Source organism: Mobula hypostoma, chromosome 13 (genome assembly GCF_963921235.1).
Source record: "Mobula hypostoma chromosome 13, sMobHyp1.1, whole genome shotgun sequence".
Taxonomy (NCBI): Eukaryota; Metazoa; Chordata; class Chondrichthyes; order Myliobatiformes; family Myliobatidae; genus Mobula; species Mobula hypostoma.
In genome coordinates this window covers 23,148,520-23,167,439 of record NC_086109.1, presented here as the reverse complement: position 1 = coordinate 23,167,439, position 18,920 = coordinate 23,148,520, and the positions used below count along the sequence as shown (strand labels likewise).

General features: G+C 41.2%; 1 protein-coding gene across 2 annotated transcripts in view; it reads left to right on the top strand.

The window, feature by feature from the left end:
* The window catches only part of srgap2 (SLIT-ROBO Rho GTPase activating protein 2), a 198,567-nt gene that overhangs the window by 104,037 nt on the left and 75,610 nt on the right, over nt 1-18,920 (top strand). The window contains exons 1-3 of one of the 2 annotated variants that reach the window (XM_063065455.1): nt 2,840-2,978; nt 11,701-11,896; nt 18,308-18,470. In XM_063065455.1, the coding sequence (XP_062921525.1) occupies nt 2,933-2,978; nt 11,701-11,896; nt 18,308-18,470 (405 nt within the window). In that variant the 5' untranslated portion in view covers nt 2,840-2,932. Of the gene's footprint in view, nt 1-2,839; nt 2,979-11,700; nt 11,897-18,307; nt 18,471-18,920 lie in introns of those variants that run through there. The other variant, XM_063065453.1, reaches the window with a different exon arrangement.

Below are 18,920 nucleotides of genomic sequence, written 5' to 3'. Positions count from 1 at the left end.
AAAGGCATTCAATAGAGTTGAATGGAAATATCTATTCAAAGTTTTAGAGAAATTTAGCTTTGGTACTAATTTTAGTAAATGGATTAGATTGATATATAAAAGCCCTGTTGCCACTGTTACTACTAATAATTGTAGATCCCCCTTTTTTCCAACTTTCCCGGGGTATGACCCAAGGATGTCCATTAAGTCCTCTGTTATTTAACTTGATGTTGGAACCCTTGGCTATTGCACTTTGTGAAGCTAAAAATATTCAAGGAATTTCTATAAATGGGACTATTCATAAGATCTCCCTTTATGCAGATGATCTTTTGGTTTATGTTTTGAATCCCGAAGAATCTATTCCTAGCTATTGAAATTATTAAATGAATTTGGATTGTTTTCAGGATATAAATTAAACCTGCATAAAAGTGAATTATTTCCCTTAAATGATTCTGTTTCTATATATGATAATATTCCTCTAAAAGTTATGGATTCTTTTAAATATTTAGGTATTATCATCACTAAAAATTACAGAGACCTTTATAGAGCTAATTTAGTTCCCCTAGTGGATTTTATGAAGCAATCTTTTTCTAGATGGAATCCACTTACACTTTCGTTAGTAGGTCGAATTCATGCAGTTAAAATGATGATTTTGCCAAAATTTTTATATGTATTTCAAAACATTCCTATTTTTCTAACTAAGAAGTTTTTTGATCAGGTTGACTCTATTATTTCATCTTTTGTTTGGGATAATAAAAGACCAAGAATTGGAAAATGTCACTTACAAAAATTAAAAAAGGATGGAGGTCTTACTTTGCCTAATTTAAGAATGTATTATTGGTCACTTAATATACGTTATGCATGTTCTTGGTTATATTGGACCGATAAAAAGGAACGACCATCTTGGGTTGATTTGGAATTGAAAATTGTGAAACAATTTCATTTAACTTCATTATTAGGAGCTCCTTTTCCTGTACAATTAGCCAAAATTTCTAGTCTAAATATAAATCCTATGATTAATCAATCATTATGGATTTGGTACCAGTTTCGTAAGTTTTTTAATCTTAAAACATTTAACCTTTTTAGTTTAATTTATCAAAACTATTTATTTAAACCTTCACTTAGTGATCCTACCTTTTCTCTTTGGAGGAATAAAGGAATTTTTTCCTTTATGGACTTGTTTCAAGAAGGTCGATTGATGTCCTTTGAGAAATTAGTAACTAAATACTCTCCCTCATATTCACATTTTTTGCAATATCTTCAGGTCAGACATTTCTTACAAGAACATTTAAGTAATTTTCCATATATACAAGACTCTGACCTGTTAAACATCATTTTAAAAATGAACCCTTCAGTGAAAGGTTTTATTGGGAAAATTTATAATTTACTATTACAACAGGATAATTATCCTTTACTTAAGAATAAACAAGATTGGGAAAGAGAGCTTAATATGACCTTGATAACAGAGGATTGGTTGAGAATTTTGAAGCTGGTTAACTCTTCTTCGATTTGTGCCAGTCATTCTCTAATTCAATTTAAAATTGTACATCGTTATTATTTGACGAAGGAGAGATAAAATATTTCCTAATGTAAATAGTCAGTGTGATAGATGCAAAACTGAGATAGCTACACTGACACATATGTTTTGGTTGTGTTCTGTATTGAAACAATTTTGGAAATCTATTTTTTCTACAATCTCTAAAGCTTTAAAAATTAATTTACAACCTAATAAATTGACAACTTTGTTTGGTATAATTCCTCAACATATTCATGATATTTCTATATCTGACCAATACATAATTGCATTTGTCACATTATTGGCTAGAAGGGCTATTTTATTAAAATGGAAAGATGCCTCTGCTCCCACTTTGATACAATGGTTCTCTCAGGTGATGCTATGTCTTAGTTTGGAAAAAATTAGAAGTCGAACTTTTGATCTTAAATTTGACTTCGAGAAAAGGTGCATTCTTTTACCCGTTATTATCATTTGACTTGAGTTAATACAGGTGGTCCTTTTCTGATGCTTGGTTATATGGATTTGGTTGGCGCATAGCTCTGGGTTTGTGCTCCAAATGGGTTTTTTCCCCCCTTTTTTTTAGTTATTAGGGGTTTTCTCTGTTTTAGTTAGTAGGAGTTCTTTTTTTTTCTTTCTTTTTTCCATTAAAAAAAAGCTTTAATACTTTGTTTTTTGACTATTATTGATATACTGTTTAGCCCAGTTGATAGTTTAACTCTACATATGGATATGTTATCCTGATTATTTTGATGTATTTTTCTCTGTTGTTGATTTTCAATAATAATTAATAAAAAGATTTAAAAGAAAAGAAAGAATATCTGTTGTGAATGGAAAGACACTAACTGGGGTGAGTGGTATCCATTATAGTGTAGAGGTATACATGGGCGGCAGAGGGAAATGGGCGGAGTAAAATGAACTGTAGAAAAGGTGAAATGATAGTCTGTATGACAATACCACGCTCTCCATTCTTTGCTTACTGCTAAAATAATTTAAGATTCTTTATTGTTTTGTTAGCGTGCATATTACATCATTTAATTCAGAAAGAGAGAAGGGTTTTTTTTTAAGTTCCTTGTATGACCTGGGAATTTTTCCTTGAACATTTCAAAATGGGGAAATTTTCCTTGGTTTTTCCATTTATATTTTGGTCAGTGAAGCTAAGCGGAAGTCAGATGAATGCTGGCACTTGTAACTGAATTTAGCTGCATAAACTTAGTTTCACAAGCCTTCCATCTCGCTGTGTTAATTTCTCCCACCAGCTGCTCATTGAGGAAGTTGTAATCATCTGATGAACATGAAACAGAAACATATTGCAGTGGTAGTCAGAATGGCCCGGAGGGAAGATCTTAAATATCCAAATGCATCAGTTTGTTCTATTTAGATTACTGCAGTGGAGAGAAACAGTATTAGCAATTGGAGTTTTGAGAAGATCTCAGAAGAATGAAACATTCAGGGATAAAGAATACATATATACGTTTCTGTAAAGGTATTTAAAACTTGATTTTTTTTAATTTAACAAATAAAAGCAGTCTAAGAGGGTGTAAGGAGGGCAAATGCAATGTTTATATTCATTTCGAGTGGACTAGATTACAAAAGGAAGGATGTAATGCAGAGGCATTGGTCTGACTGCACTTGGAGCATTCTGAGTCGTTTGGGGCCCCTTATTGAAGAAACGACATGTTGATATTAGACAGTGTCCAGAGGAGGGTCACGGGAATGATTCCATGAATGAGAAAGGTTAATGTCGAGTACTGTCCAAAAGCCCCCTCGGTTTTTTTCTAATATGGTTTCAGATGGTGTTGTGGCCTCCACATATCCCTGATCTTAACATCATCGAGGCTGTCTGCGATTACTTGGAGAGACAGAAGTAAGCAAGGCAGCCGAAGTCTGTGGAAGAACTGTGGCAAGTTCTCCAAGATGCTTGGATAAACCTACCAACCGATTTTCTTTTAAGACTGCACAACACTGAAGTTAGGAGAATTGATGCAGTTTTAAACGATAAGGGTAGTCACACCAAATTTTGATTTGTAGTGCTTTTCTTACTGCTCACTGCTCTTTATATAATTTTTTTTGATGTTTAGAAACTTTTCATTACAATATTTTTGAAAGCACCTTTGCTTTACCAATTTTTTTATACATGCATAAGACTTTAGCACAGTACTGGATGAGGAGTGTCAGATGGCTCCGGTCCTGTACTCACTGGAGTTTAGAAGAATGTGGAAGGATCTCATTGAAACCTATTGAATAGTGAAAGGCTGAGATAGAGTGGAAGTGGAGAAGATGTTTCCTTTAGTGGGGAGTCAAGGAGCAGAGGGCACAGCCTGAGAATAGAGGAACGTCAATTTAGAACTGAGATGAAGAGGAATTTCTTTAGCCAGAGGGTCGTGAATCTGTGGACTTCATTGCTGTAGATGGCTGTGGAAGACAAGTCACTGGGTATATTTAAGGCAGAGGTTCTTGATTAGTAAGGGTGCTAATGATTACAGTGAGAAGGCAGGAGAACAAGGTAGAGAGGGATAATAAATGAGCCAGGATGGAATGGCAGAGCAGGTTTGATGGGCCAAATGGCCTAATTACACTCCTATATTTTATGCTCTTATAGTTTAAGAATAGATTAAATCACATTCTTTTTAAAGGGAATTGAATGAATAGCTGAAGAAGAATTCATTTCAGGACTTTGGAGAATGTTGAAAAGGGAGAATAGCTAATTTTATAGCACTTTCAAAGAGCCAGACAATGCATTGATTGGCCTTCAGTTTTATAGCAGTATGTACAGAAAATGCAATTTGTGCTCACATTTCCAATATAACACAGCTGCTGTTCTTTCCAGGGTCTGGAAAGATCGGAATCTAGGTTGATGCATGAGCAATAGGCTGAGCGATGTCCTGCAACTCCACCAATAACGTTGCTGCATTCACTTGAAGGCAGAAACTGCACGAGTTATACGACAATTCAGGGTCTCCACTAAACCTTTAGAAGACTGTGTCCATCGACAGCTGTTAAAAAAATTATTCCTGATCTATCGCTGTTTCAGCAAGATGCTAATTCCTGCCATGTTGGGATTTATTTGTGTATTGGCTGGAACTCTGAAGGAATAGTTTTAAACTTGCCCAAAACATTTTTATACTAGTAGGAAAAACTTGTGAAGGCATACACTTATTTGATTAAGTACCCTTACATCATTGAGGTGATTAACAAAAGCTACTTCTTCAGATCCCTCTAAAGTCTGACCTCCAGACACGCATTTACCTTTTCTCCTTCTGTCCCTACCTCCATCAATTGTTGACTGGGTCACCAGAGTACTTGTGATGTCCTGCCACTTGTGCATGACATATTCTTGGGCACGGCCCAAGTAGCTGCAAACAAAGTATGATTACAACTACTCTATGAGCAAAGCGCACACAAGTCTAAACAGAAATTGGAATTTGCCTGAAGGATTATCAAAATTAGAATTTCCTAATGGAGCAAATCTTGGCCTTTGAAGATCTCTTTCTCTGTAAATTGCAGACTTAGATAGTATATTGTTGTTTGATTTCAGATACTCATTATTATAGTATAGATGAATATGCTATTAGAGCTGTTTTGCTGTTGAATGGGTAGGTGGCTATTCAATTAAGTAAATTTAATCAAGATATTATGATCTGGAAAGCACTATCTGAAATGGAGATATATCAGATTGTGTATAGATGTTACTGCAAATGAGAGCCATCAAGCAGCATAATAGGATGAAAGCAAGGATACCGGATGAAATTGGGAATTGTTTTGAAGGAGTCAACAACTTACATGTCTTAGCATAAAATTTGGAAGGTTATTTAACCGCAAAATTATTGAAAATTTTTTGAACTAAGCTACAGAAGTAATGTCAGAACAGATGCCGGGCCTTGAGAAATGCCTCAAAGGATAAAGGGTAGATTTCTAGAGTGAAGAGCCTTGATAGATGAAAGCATGGCTGTCAGTGGTAAAACAGATAAATTACAGAATGATTAAAGGGCTGGACTGGGAGGAGTACAAAGATTTCAGAGATTGTGTGTCTGAGGAAATCAAGAGAGATGAGACAAAATTGAAAATCAAACCATTGCCTTAAAGAGGTGCAGCCAGCAGGGATAATAAATGTGCAGGGTAATGTAAGTTTACATATGGCCGGCAATGTTGGATGTCAAATATATGGACGATAGATCAATGAAGTGCATTGGAACAGAGGTAACAGAGTTGTTTGAGAATTTGAGCACCAGATAAGTTGACACAAAGTCAAGCTATATTAAGAAATGAGAAAACGTTGTCATCGTGATGACATGAGTAAGTGGACCAAAGGATCATGCCTAATATACTACGTTGAGTTTCATAAATTTGTCAGAAAAAAGGAACAGATATGATAGTGGAGAAATAGAGTTTTAGGATTAGGACTGAAGAGGATTGCTTTGATCTCTCCAATATTTACTTGGGTTTGTGGCAGAGTAAACTCTTTCTGTGCTGTTAAGGACATCATAATTTGTAATTAAGATACTTAACATGAAGGTTTTTTTTACTTAGGCTTGTGATGTAGAGATCACTTACTTATTTTCAGCCGGGTTACCGGGGTTCCAGTGGCATTTATGAACCCAGCCCAAGAATGGCAATTTCCTTCATCAACATTCATGGAAAGTATTTAATAGAACTGTTCTCATCTTTATTTGCCTCATTCTCCCAAAGGCCTTTGAAGATCCATTTTTCTTGCAGGTATCACCATATTGTCCATCCTTGGTTGTTTTCCTCAGAACATTGCTTGGGCTGGAACTTAAATAATTTTTTTCATTGTGATGCTCATAATAGAATTTGATAAGAATTTCTGCAATTTTACAACTTTACAAAATGTTGATTAGGCCACACTTTAGTACCGTGTGCAGTTCTGGTTGCTGTCTTATCGGAAGGATGTGATGTCACTGGACAGAATGCAGAGGAGATTCACCAGGATGTTGCCTGCAATGGAGGACGTTGGTTATGGGGAGAGAGTGGAGGGACTGGCATTCTTTTCCCTGGAGTGAAGGAGCTGAGGGCTGGTGTGATGGAGGTATATACAGGTCCTCCCCAGATTCTGGCAGGCTTCCATTCCCGTGAACTGTTCCTAACCATGACAGTTTGCAAGTTGGACCTGCAGCAGCGATCCAAGTTCCCACATAGCAACAGATGCCTGCAGCAGCTGGCAAATCCATCCTGTCTGTCTCCTAATGCTTGCTAGTATGTATGGGCTGTGCATAAACTGGGCATTGGTAAGCTGTGGAGGACTTGTAAGATTATGAGAGACTAAGTGGAGTAGATAGCGGAAATCTTTGATCACATGGTAGGGTTATATTAAAAAAAAACAAGAGGACATAGGTTTAAAGTAAAAGGAAGGAGTTTTAAAAATATCTTAGGAGAAAGCTTAGGACCTTAGATGCTGCCTGACCCACTAAGTTCCTCTGGTGATTTGTGTGTGTTGCTGTAGGTTTCCAGCATCAGCAGATTTTCTCACATTTGTAAGGAGAAAGCTTTTTTACACAGTGTTGTTGACGTCTGGAACATGGAGGTGGTAGAATCGTATGCATTTGCTGCATTCGAGAGGTATTTAGATAGACATTTAGACAGGCAAGACACAGAAGGATACACTCCTGATGTGGTCGAATTGGTTCAGAGTAAATGGGTGAAAATATCGGCGTGGACGTGGCATGAACTACTCAAAGAGAAGCACACCTCACCGGATGAAGTGTGAGCAACGAATTTAAATGGCTCACTAAATCCCAAGAGCACTTTTAAAACTCTGAGTTTAAGACTATAAGACATGGGAGCAGAGTCTGCTCCAACGTTTCATCATGGCTGATCCAATTGTTTCTCTCAGCCCCAATCTCCAGCCTTCTTCCTGTATCCCTTCAAGCCCTGATCAACTAAGAGTCTATCAACCTTCTCTTTAAATATACAATCAGACTTGGCCTCCACAGCTGCAATGAATTCCACAGATTCACCACTATCTAGCTAAAGAAATTCTTCATCTCCGTTCTAAAAGGCCGCCCCTCTATTCTGAGGTTGTGTCCTCATGTCTTAGATTCTCCCACCATAGGAAACAGCCTCTCCACATCCACTCTATCAAGGCCTTTCACCATTCAGTAGGTTTCCAATGAGGTCACCCCTCATCAAACACTCTAAATATGACAAGCCGTGCGAACCTGGAATCATTTTTGTGAACACTCTCCAGTTTCAGCACATCCTTTCTAAGATAAGGGGCCCAAAACTGCTCACAATTCTCCAAGTGAGGCCTCACCAGTGCTTTATAAAGTCTCAACATTGCATCCCTGCTTTTATATTCTTGAAATGAATGCTAACATCAAATTTGCCTTCCTTACCACAGACTCAATAAGCAAATTAACCTTTAGAGAATCCTGCACAAGCACTTCCAAGCCCCTTTGTGCCACAGTTATCCTGCGGATAGTTTTTGAATATAGATGTTTACATATAAAATGAATATATTCAGACAGACTTTGTATTAATGACCAATGCACACAATGTGCTGGAGGAGCTCAGCAGGTCAGGTATCATTAATGGATGGGAATAAACAGTTGAAGTTTCGAGCCGAGACTCTTCATCAGGACTGGGAAAGAAGTCAGAATAAGAAAGTGGGGTCAGGGGAGGAAGGATTACAAGGTAGCAGCTGAAAGGTGAAACCGGGAAAGGGGAAGGGGTGAAGTAAAGAGCTGGAAAGTTGATTGGTGAAAGAGATAAAGGCCTGGAGATTGGGGAATCTGATAGGAGGGGACAGAAGATGATGGAAGAAAGGGAAGGAGGAGGAGCACCAGAGGGAGGTGATGAGCAGATAAGAAGAGAAGGTGTGAGAGAGAAACAAGAATGGGGAATGGCAAAATTTCCCATTTCCCCCAGGATCAATAAAATATGACTGTGACTATGACTAAAAGAGTGGGGGGCATTAGGTTGGATGCTACCCAGACAGAATATCAAGGTGCTGCTCCTCCAACCTGAGTGTGGCCTTATCACGGCAGTAGAGGAGGCTATGGACTGACATGCCAGAATGGGAATGGGAAGTAGGATTGAAATGGAGGGCCACCAGGAGGTTTTTGTGGCAGACGGAATGAAGGTGCTCGATGAAGCAGTCTCCCAATCAATGTCGGGTCTCACTGATATACAAGAGGGCACACCAGAAACACTGGATTCTGTAGACGACCCCAAGAGACTCTTACAGGTGAAGTGTTGCCTCACCTGGAAGGACTGTTTGGGCCTGAATGGTAGTGAGGGAGGACGTGTAGGAGCAGGTATGGCACTTGTTTCATTTGCAAGGACAAGTGCCAGGAGGGAGATCAGTGGGGATGGGCGAATTGACAAGAGAGTCACGTAGGGAGCGATCCCTGCGGAAAGCGGAAAGTGGGGGAGTGAGGGAAGAGGTGCTTAGTGTTGGGATCCCATTGGAGGTCGCGGAAGTTATGGAAAATTGTGTGCTGCTTGAGGGGTGGTAGGTGAGGACAAGAGGAACCCCATCCCTGGTGTGGCGGCCGGAGGATGGGGTGAGGGCAGACGTGCATGAAATGGAAGAGATGCGGTTAAAGGTAGCGTTGATGGTGGAGGGAGGGAAGCCCCTTTCTTTGAAGAAGGAGGACATCTCCGTTGTTCTGGACTAAAAAGCCTCATCCTGAGAACAGATGTGGAGGAGATGAAGGAACTGAGAAAAGGGAATGCCATCTTTACAAGTGACAGGGTGGGAAGAGGTACAGTTAGGATAGCTGTGAGAGTCAGTGGATTTATAAAAGATATCAGTAGATAGACTGTCTCCAGAGATAGAGACAGAGAGATCAGAAAAGGGTTTATAAACAAGGGAATTAAATTGTGGAATTTAAGACTCTGTCTTAAATTCTGCATCAATGAATTTTCCTTTATTTCAAGAAGGTACCAAAGTTGGAGCACCCCAGTATCATAGCAGTTATCATAACCCTATTACGGCTTGGGGCCTTGGAGTTCGGAGTTCAATTCTGGCGATGACGATTTAACTTAACTTGGCCCTTTGCCAATTGAAACTGTAAACAGCTCTATCTATCCTGGTGCACTCCTACTACCATTCAAATATGCTGTCATCAAAAAAGCTTCCTTCACATTATGGTTGTTGCATTATGGTCTATGACCATTGGTCAGGGCATGAAGGGATACAGGGAGAAGGCAGGAATTTGGGGCTCTGAGGAAAATTGGATCAGCTGTGATGAATGGCGGACCAGACTCGATGGGCCAAATGGCCTAATTCTACTCCTATATCTTATGGTCTTATTGTCCTCTGTAAGCAAGTATTTTTACTTTCTTTCCGGTGTCCACATGGGTTTCCTCCGGTTGCTTTGGTTTTCTCCCACAGTCCAAAGACATACTGGTGAATAGGTTAATTGGTCATTGTAAATTGTCCCATGATTAGGCTAGGGTTAAATTGGCGGGTTTTAGAAACGCGGCTCAAAGGGCTGGAAGGGCTTATTATGTGCTGTATCTCTCAAAAAAAAATAGCCTGTGTTGTCACCTATTGGCAGCTAACCGGACGTTAAGCTGAAATCACTTGTTCCCTAATTTTTCTTTATTTATGAGGTGCTTTCTGAGAGAAGGATCAGAAAACTCAATAAAAATGTTGCACAATTTAACTTTATTCCTCTTCTTTCTGATCAGTGTGGTTTCCTGTTGTGTCTTGCTATTTAAGCCATACTCTTGAAACTGCTGTGTTTGGCGTCAATCTCACTGTCCAGCAACAGCATTGTGCTGCACACAACTTCCTCAAAACTTTACACTCTCCTTTAGCAGTGATTTGTTTTTTGTTTAACATAATTAAATACTTAATTTCACCAGAAAATTTATGTACTTCCTTCATTATCTCAACAACAAAATTGCCAACACAGTATTTACAACTAATACTTTCCTGTCTTTAAAGTACATAATCTCATATTTTTAAACACAGCATGTAGGCCACATCCTTTTGTACATTGTGTACAAAGGAGATTTAGAGGGTGCGGCGTGACACTGCAGCCTTCCCCCAAAGGTCTTTTGTTCAGTACGTAACTCACTTGAATGTTCTGATTATTGAGGTGTGTTAGCCGGTACCACTCAGTTGCACGAGTCCTTCTGCTGGAGAGGCAACACGTTCTAGGTAGATTACCAGGTGGCATTCACTGAAGCCCTCTTTATTTATTTATGAGATACAGTTTGGAATAGGCCCTTCTGGGCCTTGGAACCACACCGCCCAGCAACCACTGGTTTAATCCTGGCATAATCACGGGACAATTTACAATCACCAATTAATTTACCAACCAGTACGTCTTTGGACTGGGGGAGGAAACCAGAGCTCCCGGAGGAAAGCACATCTGGACGTGGGACACATTTAGAGTGATCCAGCAGATTGGTCCACTGACTTCCAAACTGTTGTCCTCACTTTTAAAAGAGAATGGATTAACCATAAAAAGCCAGATTATGGTAGCAAATGGATTATGTTAATAGACAGGTTTTTGGAAGTCCTTACAGTTGGTGTGAAGACAGGTACAAATTCCACCAAGTTAATTAGGCAACTAAATTCATTTTATTAAATAGTTCTGGAACAGCAAATACAGGATGGCTACAAAAAAACTTAAACTGTTTCACTAAGGCCTTTAGAAAAGGAAAGCTGCCATTCTTACTATTCTGCAGATACGATCCTGGGCCCACAGCACTTTCGTTGAGTTTTAGATACCAGGTTACTCATTTCAGGGCTTGTCAGGGATGGTCAATAGCACAAGGGATTCTGCAGATGCTCAGCAGGTCAGGCAGCAACTATGGAGGGGAATAAACAGTCGACATTTTGCGCTGAGACCCTTAATCAGGACTGAAAAGGAAGGAGGAAGAAGCTAGAGTAAGACGGTGGTGGGGGGAGGAGGGCTAGGGAGTACAAGCTGGCAGGTGATAGGTAAAGCCAGGAGAAGGGGGAAGGTGGGTGGGTGGGGGAGGGGAAATGAAGTGAGAAGCTGGGAGGTGATAGGTGCAGAAGGTAAAAGGCTGAAGAAGGAGGGATCTGATAGGAGAGGAGGATGCACCATGGGAGGAAGGGAAGGAGGGGTAGACAATAAATGTTGATAGTCCAGCATTACTTGGGTCTTGTGAATTAATAAATTTAAAATGAAAACCACAAGAGCGACATCTCCAAGCCAATCAGAGTCTATCTGTTGAATCATGATATACATTTTTTTTTACTTCAGAAATCCGAGCCCAGCTTCTGGAACAACTGAAATGCTTGGACCAGCAGTCAGAGGCCAGGGTCCAGCTGCTTCAGGACCTGCAAGACTTCTTCCGGAAAAAATCGGAGATTGAGATGGACTACTCGAGGAACCTAGAGAAATTAGCTGAGCGGTTCATGGCCAAAACTAGGAGCACAAAGGATCACCTGCAGTTCAAGTATGTGAAGCACAATTTAAATCCACAGACTCTCAGTGAAGTTCCTCAATTAAACTGCAGCTTTCAATTTGCATTTGGGTCTATTATTCTGTACGTAAATACCCCAAACCACTCAATTAGATTCAGCAGACCATGTTTGTGTATTTAAATCACACTGCTTTCAGCAAAGTGATGTGTGAAAATGTTGACAAGTATTTTTGATGGGAGTATCTGAACAAGTGTGAGTTCAATGTATGGGGATAAAACCTTGCATTTTAACCCTTAAGGTAATCAAACACATTGGCAGTGAATTTCCATTGTACAAGAGAGGCTGTGGGGTAGCATCTCTGGACATTATATTGAAAGTGCTGTATTAAAACTGGTCATTATGCATATACTGAAGAACTTAGCCAATTGAACTCAAGCTTCTAAATCTTACCCACAGTTTTGACTTTGTTACAAACACATCACATTTTAAGCTCAGAAGAAAAGTCATAGCTTTACTTTCTTGCTGAACTTCAAAACTGGTTTCACATTGACTGTTAATATTTGCCTAACATCTCAAAACTCACAAAGATTGCACTGCAGCCACTGCAAGACATAACATAGACCACTGTATCTATTTATACTTACACAATGCAAACAAAGATATAGATGTGTCCCTGAGAAGATTGGAAATGTTGATGACAACTACAACCTCACTGGTCTGCTGACATTCTGTAGCTCGGTTTTCCAATTCAATTTTGATTTCTGAGCAATAGCTTCCAACATCAACCCAACCCCATTTGCCTTGGGAACACAGCAGGTCAGGGAGCAGTGCTGAGCTACGAAACCCCAGTGTGAAAGAGAGGTTTATTAACTTTGCGCCAAAATGTTGATCTTAAGCACCGACTTGCTTGAGTGGAAGGAGACTCTCTTGACACCGTGATTTCCCATTAGCAGTGCAGCCACATGCACATGACCCGAGACTGGCAGGAGATCTGTAAAGGCTGTTAATTGCTTGGGGACCTCTGTCGCGATTTCATTTAGAAATATTATGGATGCAGTGTGATACAGATATGCCTTACTAAGCTGTTTCACGTAATTTGTGTTTTGTTTCGATGCCAGCCTATATTCAAATAGATAAGCTGTTGAAACACTTGGGACTATTTCCCTCTCCACACCTCAGGAAACAAATTTGTTCCATTTTTCTTTGCATTTGCTTCTTCTGCCAGGCCGAGGACAAAGGAGCACACTAGGTCATTTGAGTGGGGAGCTCTATAGTGCTCTGGGCTGCATGAACATCAGCGTGCATGTGGAACCTTTGGAGAGCTCTGCCTGATATACTCTATGTAGTCAGTGTCCCAAAAACTCTGGGCACATTTGGCACTTGCAAAGCACATTTAAGTAATAAACCATCTGTATGATCCTGTTCTGGGGAATTGCAGTGATTTTTGATTAGAGGAGGCTATTGAAAACTCTTTAGTCTGTGCAATCTTGAATAATAAGCAGATGGTTTATAGAGCAGGCATTATTTCACATCCACCACAGAGGGTAATGCTTGCGACATAAATACACTTTTTATTTTGTGTGACACTCTAATTCATTACCTTGATTCTCAATGAGTTCACCTTTTTTTGACCTCTGGGCCTTCCAAAGAACTTTCTGGCAAACTAAGAATATCTTACAGTATGGTTGATATTGTACACTGGGATAAATAACCAATTTATCTACATTAAGGCATTACATGCAGTAATCTCTTCTAGTGTGAGCAGTTAAAGGGTTAAGTGTCAGCCTGGATTCCCATACTGTTCAAAGTAGTTTAGTAGGATCATTTGCATCCAGCTGGGAGGCTTGCGCTTAACTTCTCATTTTAAAAGGCAGTTTCACCAGTTCCTCAGTGCTGTATGGAAACGTTCATGCAAAGAGGAACTTGAGTTCCAAGTCGTTGCATTTCACTGTATCACACACAAAATGCTGGTGGAACGCAGCAGGCCAGGCAGCATCTATAGGAAGAAGTACAGTTGAAGTTTCGGGCTGAGACCCTTCATCAGGACTAACTGAAAGAAGAGATTAGATTAGATTATGAGAACACTCAGTCCTCTTTTATTGTCATTTAGAAATGGATACGTGCATTAAGAAATGATACAATGTTTCTCCGGAGTGATATCACAGAAAACAGGACAAACCAAAGACTAACACTGACAGAACCACATAATTATAACATATAGTTACAGCAGTACAAAGCAATACCATAATTTGATGAAGAACAAACCATGGGCACGGTAAAAAAAGTCTCAAAGTCCCCGAGTCGATCGACTTCCGAGTCCCCGGTAGCAGGTGGCAAAAGAGAGAAACTCCCTGCCATAAACCTCCAGGCACCGTCAACTTGCTGATGCCTTGAAAGCAGCCGACACTGAGACCGTCCGTCCGAAAACTTCGAGCCTCCGACCAGCCCCTCCGATACAGCCTCCCGAGCGCCATCCTCTGCCGAGCGCCTTCGACCTAGCCCCGGCCGCTGAAACAAGCAAAGCCGAGGATTCGGGGCCTTCTGCTCCGGAGATTCCGGTTAACACACAGTAGCAGCGGCAGCGAAGCGGGCATTTCAGAAGTTTTCCAGATGTTCCCCCGTGCTCTCACGTCCGTCTCCATCAAATCAGAATTGTGCACGGTCCCCTGCTTGACAGATTACAGATATCATTCACCAGAGAGGCCGCGCGCGCTGCCGTTGCGTCGCCATCTTCTTGTCCTCCTATAGTGAGATAGTAAGAGATTTGAAAGTGGGAGGGAGAGGAGGAGATCCGAAATGATAGGAGAAGACAGGAGGGGGAAGGTTGAAGCTAAGAGCTGGAAAGTTGATTGGCAAAAGGGATACAGAGCTGGAGAAGGGGAGGATCGTGGGATGGGAGGCCTAGGGAGAAAGAAAGGGGGAGGGGAGCCCAGAGGAAGATGGAGAGCAGGCAAGGAGTGATTGTGAGAGGGACGGAGAGAGAAAAAAGAGAAAAGTGGGGGGGGCGGAGGAGATAGATAGATAAATAAATAAATAATGGATGGAGTAAGAAGGGAAGGAGGGGCATTAACGGAAGTTAGAGAAACCAATGTTCATGCCATCAGGTTGGAGGCTACCCAGACGGAACATAAGGTGTTGTTCCTCCAACCTGAGTGTGGCTTCATCTTTACAGTAGAGGAGGCCATGGATTGACATATCAGAATGGGAATGGGACGTGGAATTAAAATGTGTGGCAACTGGGAGATCCTGCTTTCTCTGGTGGACAGAGCGTAGGTGTTCAGTGAAATGGTCTCCTAGTCTGCGCCGGGTCTCACCAATATATAGAATGCCGCATCGGGAGCACCAGACGCAGTATGTCACACCGGCCAACTCACAGGTGAAGTGTCGCCTCACCTGGAAGGACTGTCTGGGGCCCTGAGTAGTGGGGAGGGAGGAAGTGTAAGGGCAGGTATAGCACTTGTTCCACTTACAAGGACAAGTGCCGGGAGGGAGATCGGTGGGAAGGGATGGCAGGGGGGTGGGGGGAACAAATGAACAAGGGAGGCATGTAGGGAGCGATCCCTGTGGAAAGCAGAAAGTGGGGGAGGGAAGGGAAAGATGTGCTTGGTGGTGGGATCCTGCTGGAGGTGGCAGAAGTTACGGAGAATTATATGTTGGACCCGGAGGCTGGTGGGGTGGTAGGTGAGGACAAGGGGAACCCTATCCCTAGTGGGGTGGCAGGATAATGGGGTGAGAGCAGATGTGCGTGAGATGGGAGAGATGCATTTGAGAGCAGAGTTGATGGTGGAGGAAGGGAATCCCCTTTCTTTAAAAAAGGAGGACATCTCCTTCATCCTAGAATGAAAAGCCTCAACCTGAGAGCAGATGCGGCGGAGACGGAGGAATTGCGAGAAGGGGATGACGTTTTTGCAAGAGACAGGGTGAGCAGAGGAATAGTCCAGATAGCTGTGAGAGTCAGTCGGCTTATAGTAGACATCAGTGGATAAGCTGTCTCCAGAGACAGAGACAGGAAGATCTAGAAAGGGGAGGGAGGTGTCGGAAATGGACCAGGTAAACTTGAGGGCAGGGTGAAGGTTGGAGTCAAAGTTAATGAAGTCAACGAGCTCAGCATGCGTGCAGGAAGCAGCGCTAATGCAGTCGTCGATGTAGCGAAGGAAAAGTGGGGGACAGATACCAGTATAGGCTTGGAACATGGACTGTTCCACAAAGCCAACAAAAAGGCAGGCATAGCTGGGACCCTTACGGGTGCCCATGGCTACACCTTTAGTTTGGAGGAAGCAGGAGGAGCCAAAGGAGAAATTATTAACAGCAAGGACTAATTCCGCTAGACGGAGCAGAGTGGTGGTAGAGGGGGAACTAGTTAGGTCTGGAATCCAAAAAGAAGCGGAGAGCTTTGAGACCTTCCTGGTGGGGGATGGAGGTATATTGGGACTGGACATCCATGGTGAAAATAAGGTGATGGGGGCCAGGGAACTTAAATGTACACGTGACAGATAAACTTGAATCTTGAACCTTCTAACTCGGAGAACAGAGAGCAATCATCGAGTCATGGCTGTAAAGTTAAAATTCACAATGTGTCATAGAGTTCTGTACATTGCAGGAATTAATTTTCCCATCTGTGCACATCTGCAGTGTGTCTCTAGCCTCTGTTTCCTCTGTGGTAGGGATGGATTTTGGGATCTCACAAAAATGTCAAAGTTCAGAATATCCCCACCTTCCCCCTGGCTAAGTCCATACTTGTACTCAGAATCTTTATGTTCCAGTTGTTCCTGTCTTGAACTGTTAACTCTTTCAGCACTAAGAGTTCCAACTCTGACTTAACATTATTTTGGAGCTTTCACCATATGATCACTTTTGTTCAGCCACCCTAGGTTCACATTCCACCACCATTTTATTGATCCTCGGATTGTCCCAGCCAATTAAGAAGTGACCAAGACTCTACATCAGGGGTTCCCAGCCTGGGATCCACAGACCCTTTCATTAATGATAAAGGTCCATGGCATAAAAAAGGTTAGGAACCCCTGCTCTACATTTACCCATTTGGTTGACTCTTAAAATATCAGGGGAAGTAACATTTTCCCCATAAACCTGAACAGAGATTTTAAGAAGAGCTTTTGGTCTTCTAACCCAGTATTTATCTAGTGGCTCAATTTTTTTTGGATAACCATCTTGTAGAAGAGATGCACATGATATGGAAAAATACCTTAATGCTGATGTTGTTTTCCACTAGTTCCATTTGAGATACAGAAGTTTAATTGTTTCTGTTCTGTGAAACACAGGAGCTGACTGAATGTTTTAAAATGTTCAAAGCTCAAAGTACATTTATTATCAAAGTACATCTACCATATACAACCTTGAGATTCACCTTCTTGCAGATAGCCACAAAACAAAGAAACACAACTAGTATCTACAAAAAGCCCCACAACACAAAAGACCATCAAGCATCTAATGTGATTAGAAAAAGAAGAAATCGTGTGATCAATTAAAAAGCGAACAAATAAAACACAGAACGTGGACTGCAGAGTCACTGACAGTGAGTCAGCAGCTGCTGGAGCCAGTTGGGCACTGTGGCGATTGAAGCCTTGTAGAGTTGTGAATTGATCACCTGTCCATCCTTCGCCCTCGGCCTGAACTCCTTAACCTTTGTTACCTGGTTTGACACTTAAATCGGCTAAACACTGGTTCCTTTTTCACTCATGGGCCCGGGCCCTTCCGCCTCAGTCTGACCTGAAGTTTCAAACTGGCCTGAAGTCCACTCCAGCAATGACCACTGCGGCCATACCTGCATTCTCAAGAGTGCAGTTCGCCGAATCCTCAGGGTACCGCAAAAACACCAGGCCGTACAGATGGTTCAGAAGCAGAACTCCCAAAGGGAAATTACAGGCTGCGGTTTGCAGTGATCGTAATCCAGAAATAAAAACATGAAATATGCAAGGAGCTAGGCAATTTTTTTTTGTTAAATTAATGTTCTTATTATTGACTTGGGTCTTTCTCGTGAAAGTGACATTTACTGATGTGGGAATGATAACCTGAATTCAGCTTGCATTTTGACCACTATCCGAGACTCCCTTTCCTAAAGTAGAAGTTAAGATTGACCGTTGGCATCAGAGGGAAACAGGAAAGTCAAATACTGAAAGTAAGTTAAGAGCTTTGTGCGAGAAATGTTGAAGTATGTAACCCAAAGAAATGTGCAGGGAGCTCTGTACTATCAGAGAAGCAGCAATTCTTTCTGCAAACAGCATCGAATTTTTAATTTTATTCTTTGTAATGCCTGTTTGTAGAATTTTTTGTTCTGTGCAAAATTGGTGCTGGCATAGTTTAAAGTGTCAAGTATTTCTGCAGCTCTTGAAAGGTTTTGCTTTGGTGGGTTTGATGTATTGCACAGAAGTTCTTTCTTTATCATTTTCTTCTATGATTTCTTCTGACTGCCTTCCATTTTACAGGAAGGACCAGAACATTCTGTCTCCTGTGAACTGTTGGTATTTGCTGCTGAACCAGGTCAGGAGGGAGAGCAAGGACCACACCACGTTGAGTGATATCTACTTGACCAACATTATTCCTCGCTTTTCACAAATCAGCGATGACTCTGTCCGCCTCTTCAAAAAGGTGAGCATCTTCTTTTGGATGTTGTTGGTTCTCAGAAATGATGTTTTCCTGTCCACTTCTGTCTGGTTCTGGTTTGGTGCAATGCCAACAATGTAAGGTACTTCCATGCTCTCCTCCCCCACCCCCCGCCACCCGCCACCTTACTGTGTACGTAACCTCCTGCTGGATAGTTTTCCGACTGCACACCATGCCTCCAACTTACCCACCATTTAAAAAAACTATAAGTTACAATAAATATATACAGTATTAAAAAAAAATTAAATTAGTGGGGAAAAACAGCGAGATAGTACATGACCAAAGAAAAAGAAAACCTGGAAAATTTATAAGGCTATTTTCTTCAGGGTAGGTATCATGAATATAGCAATTTATGAGATCCGTGGTAAGTACATGAACAGTGTTGATCACAATCAAATGACTCCAAAATGAAGTGGAAGGTAGGAAGAATACAAA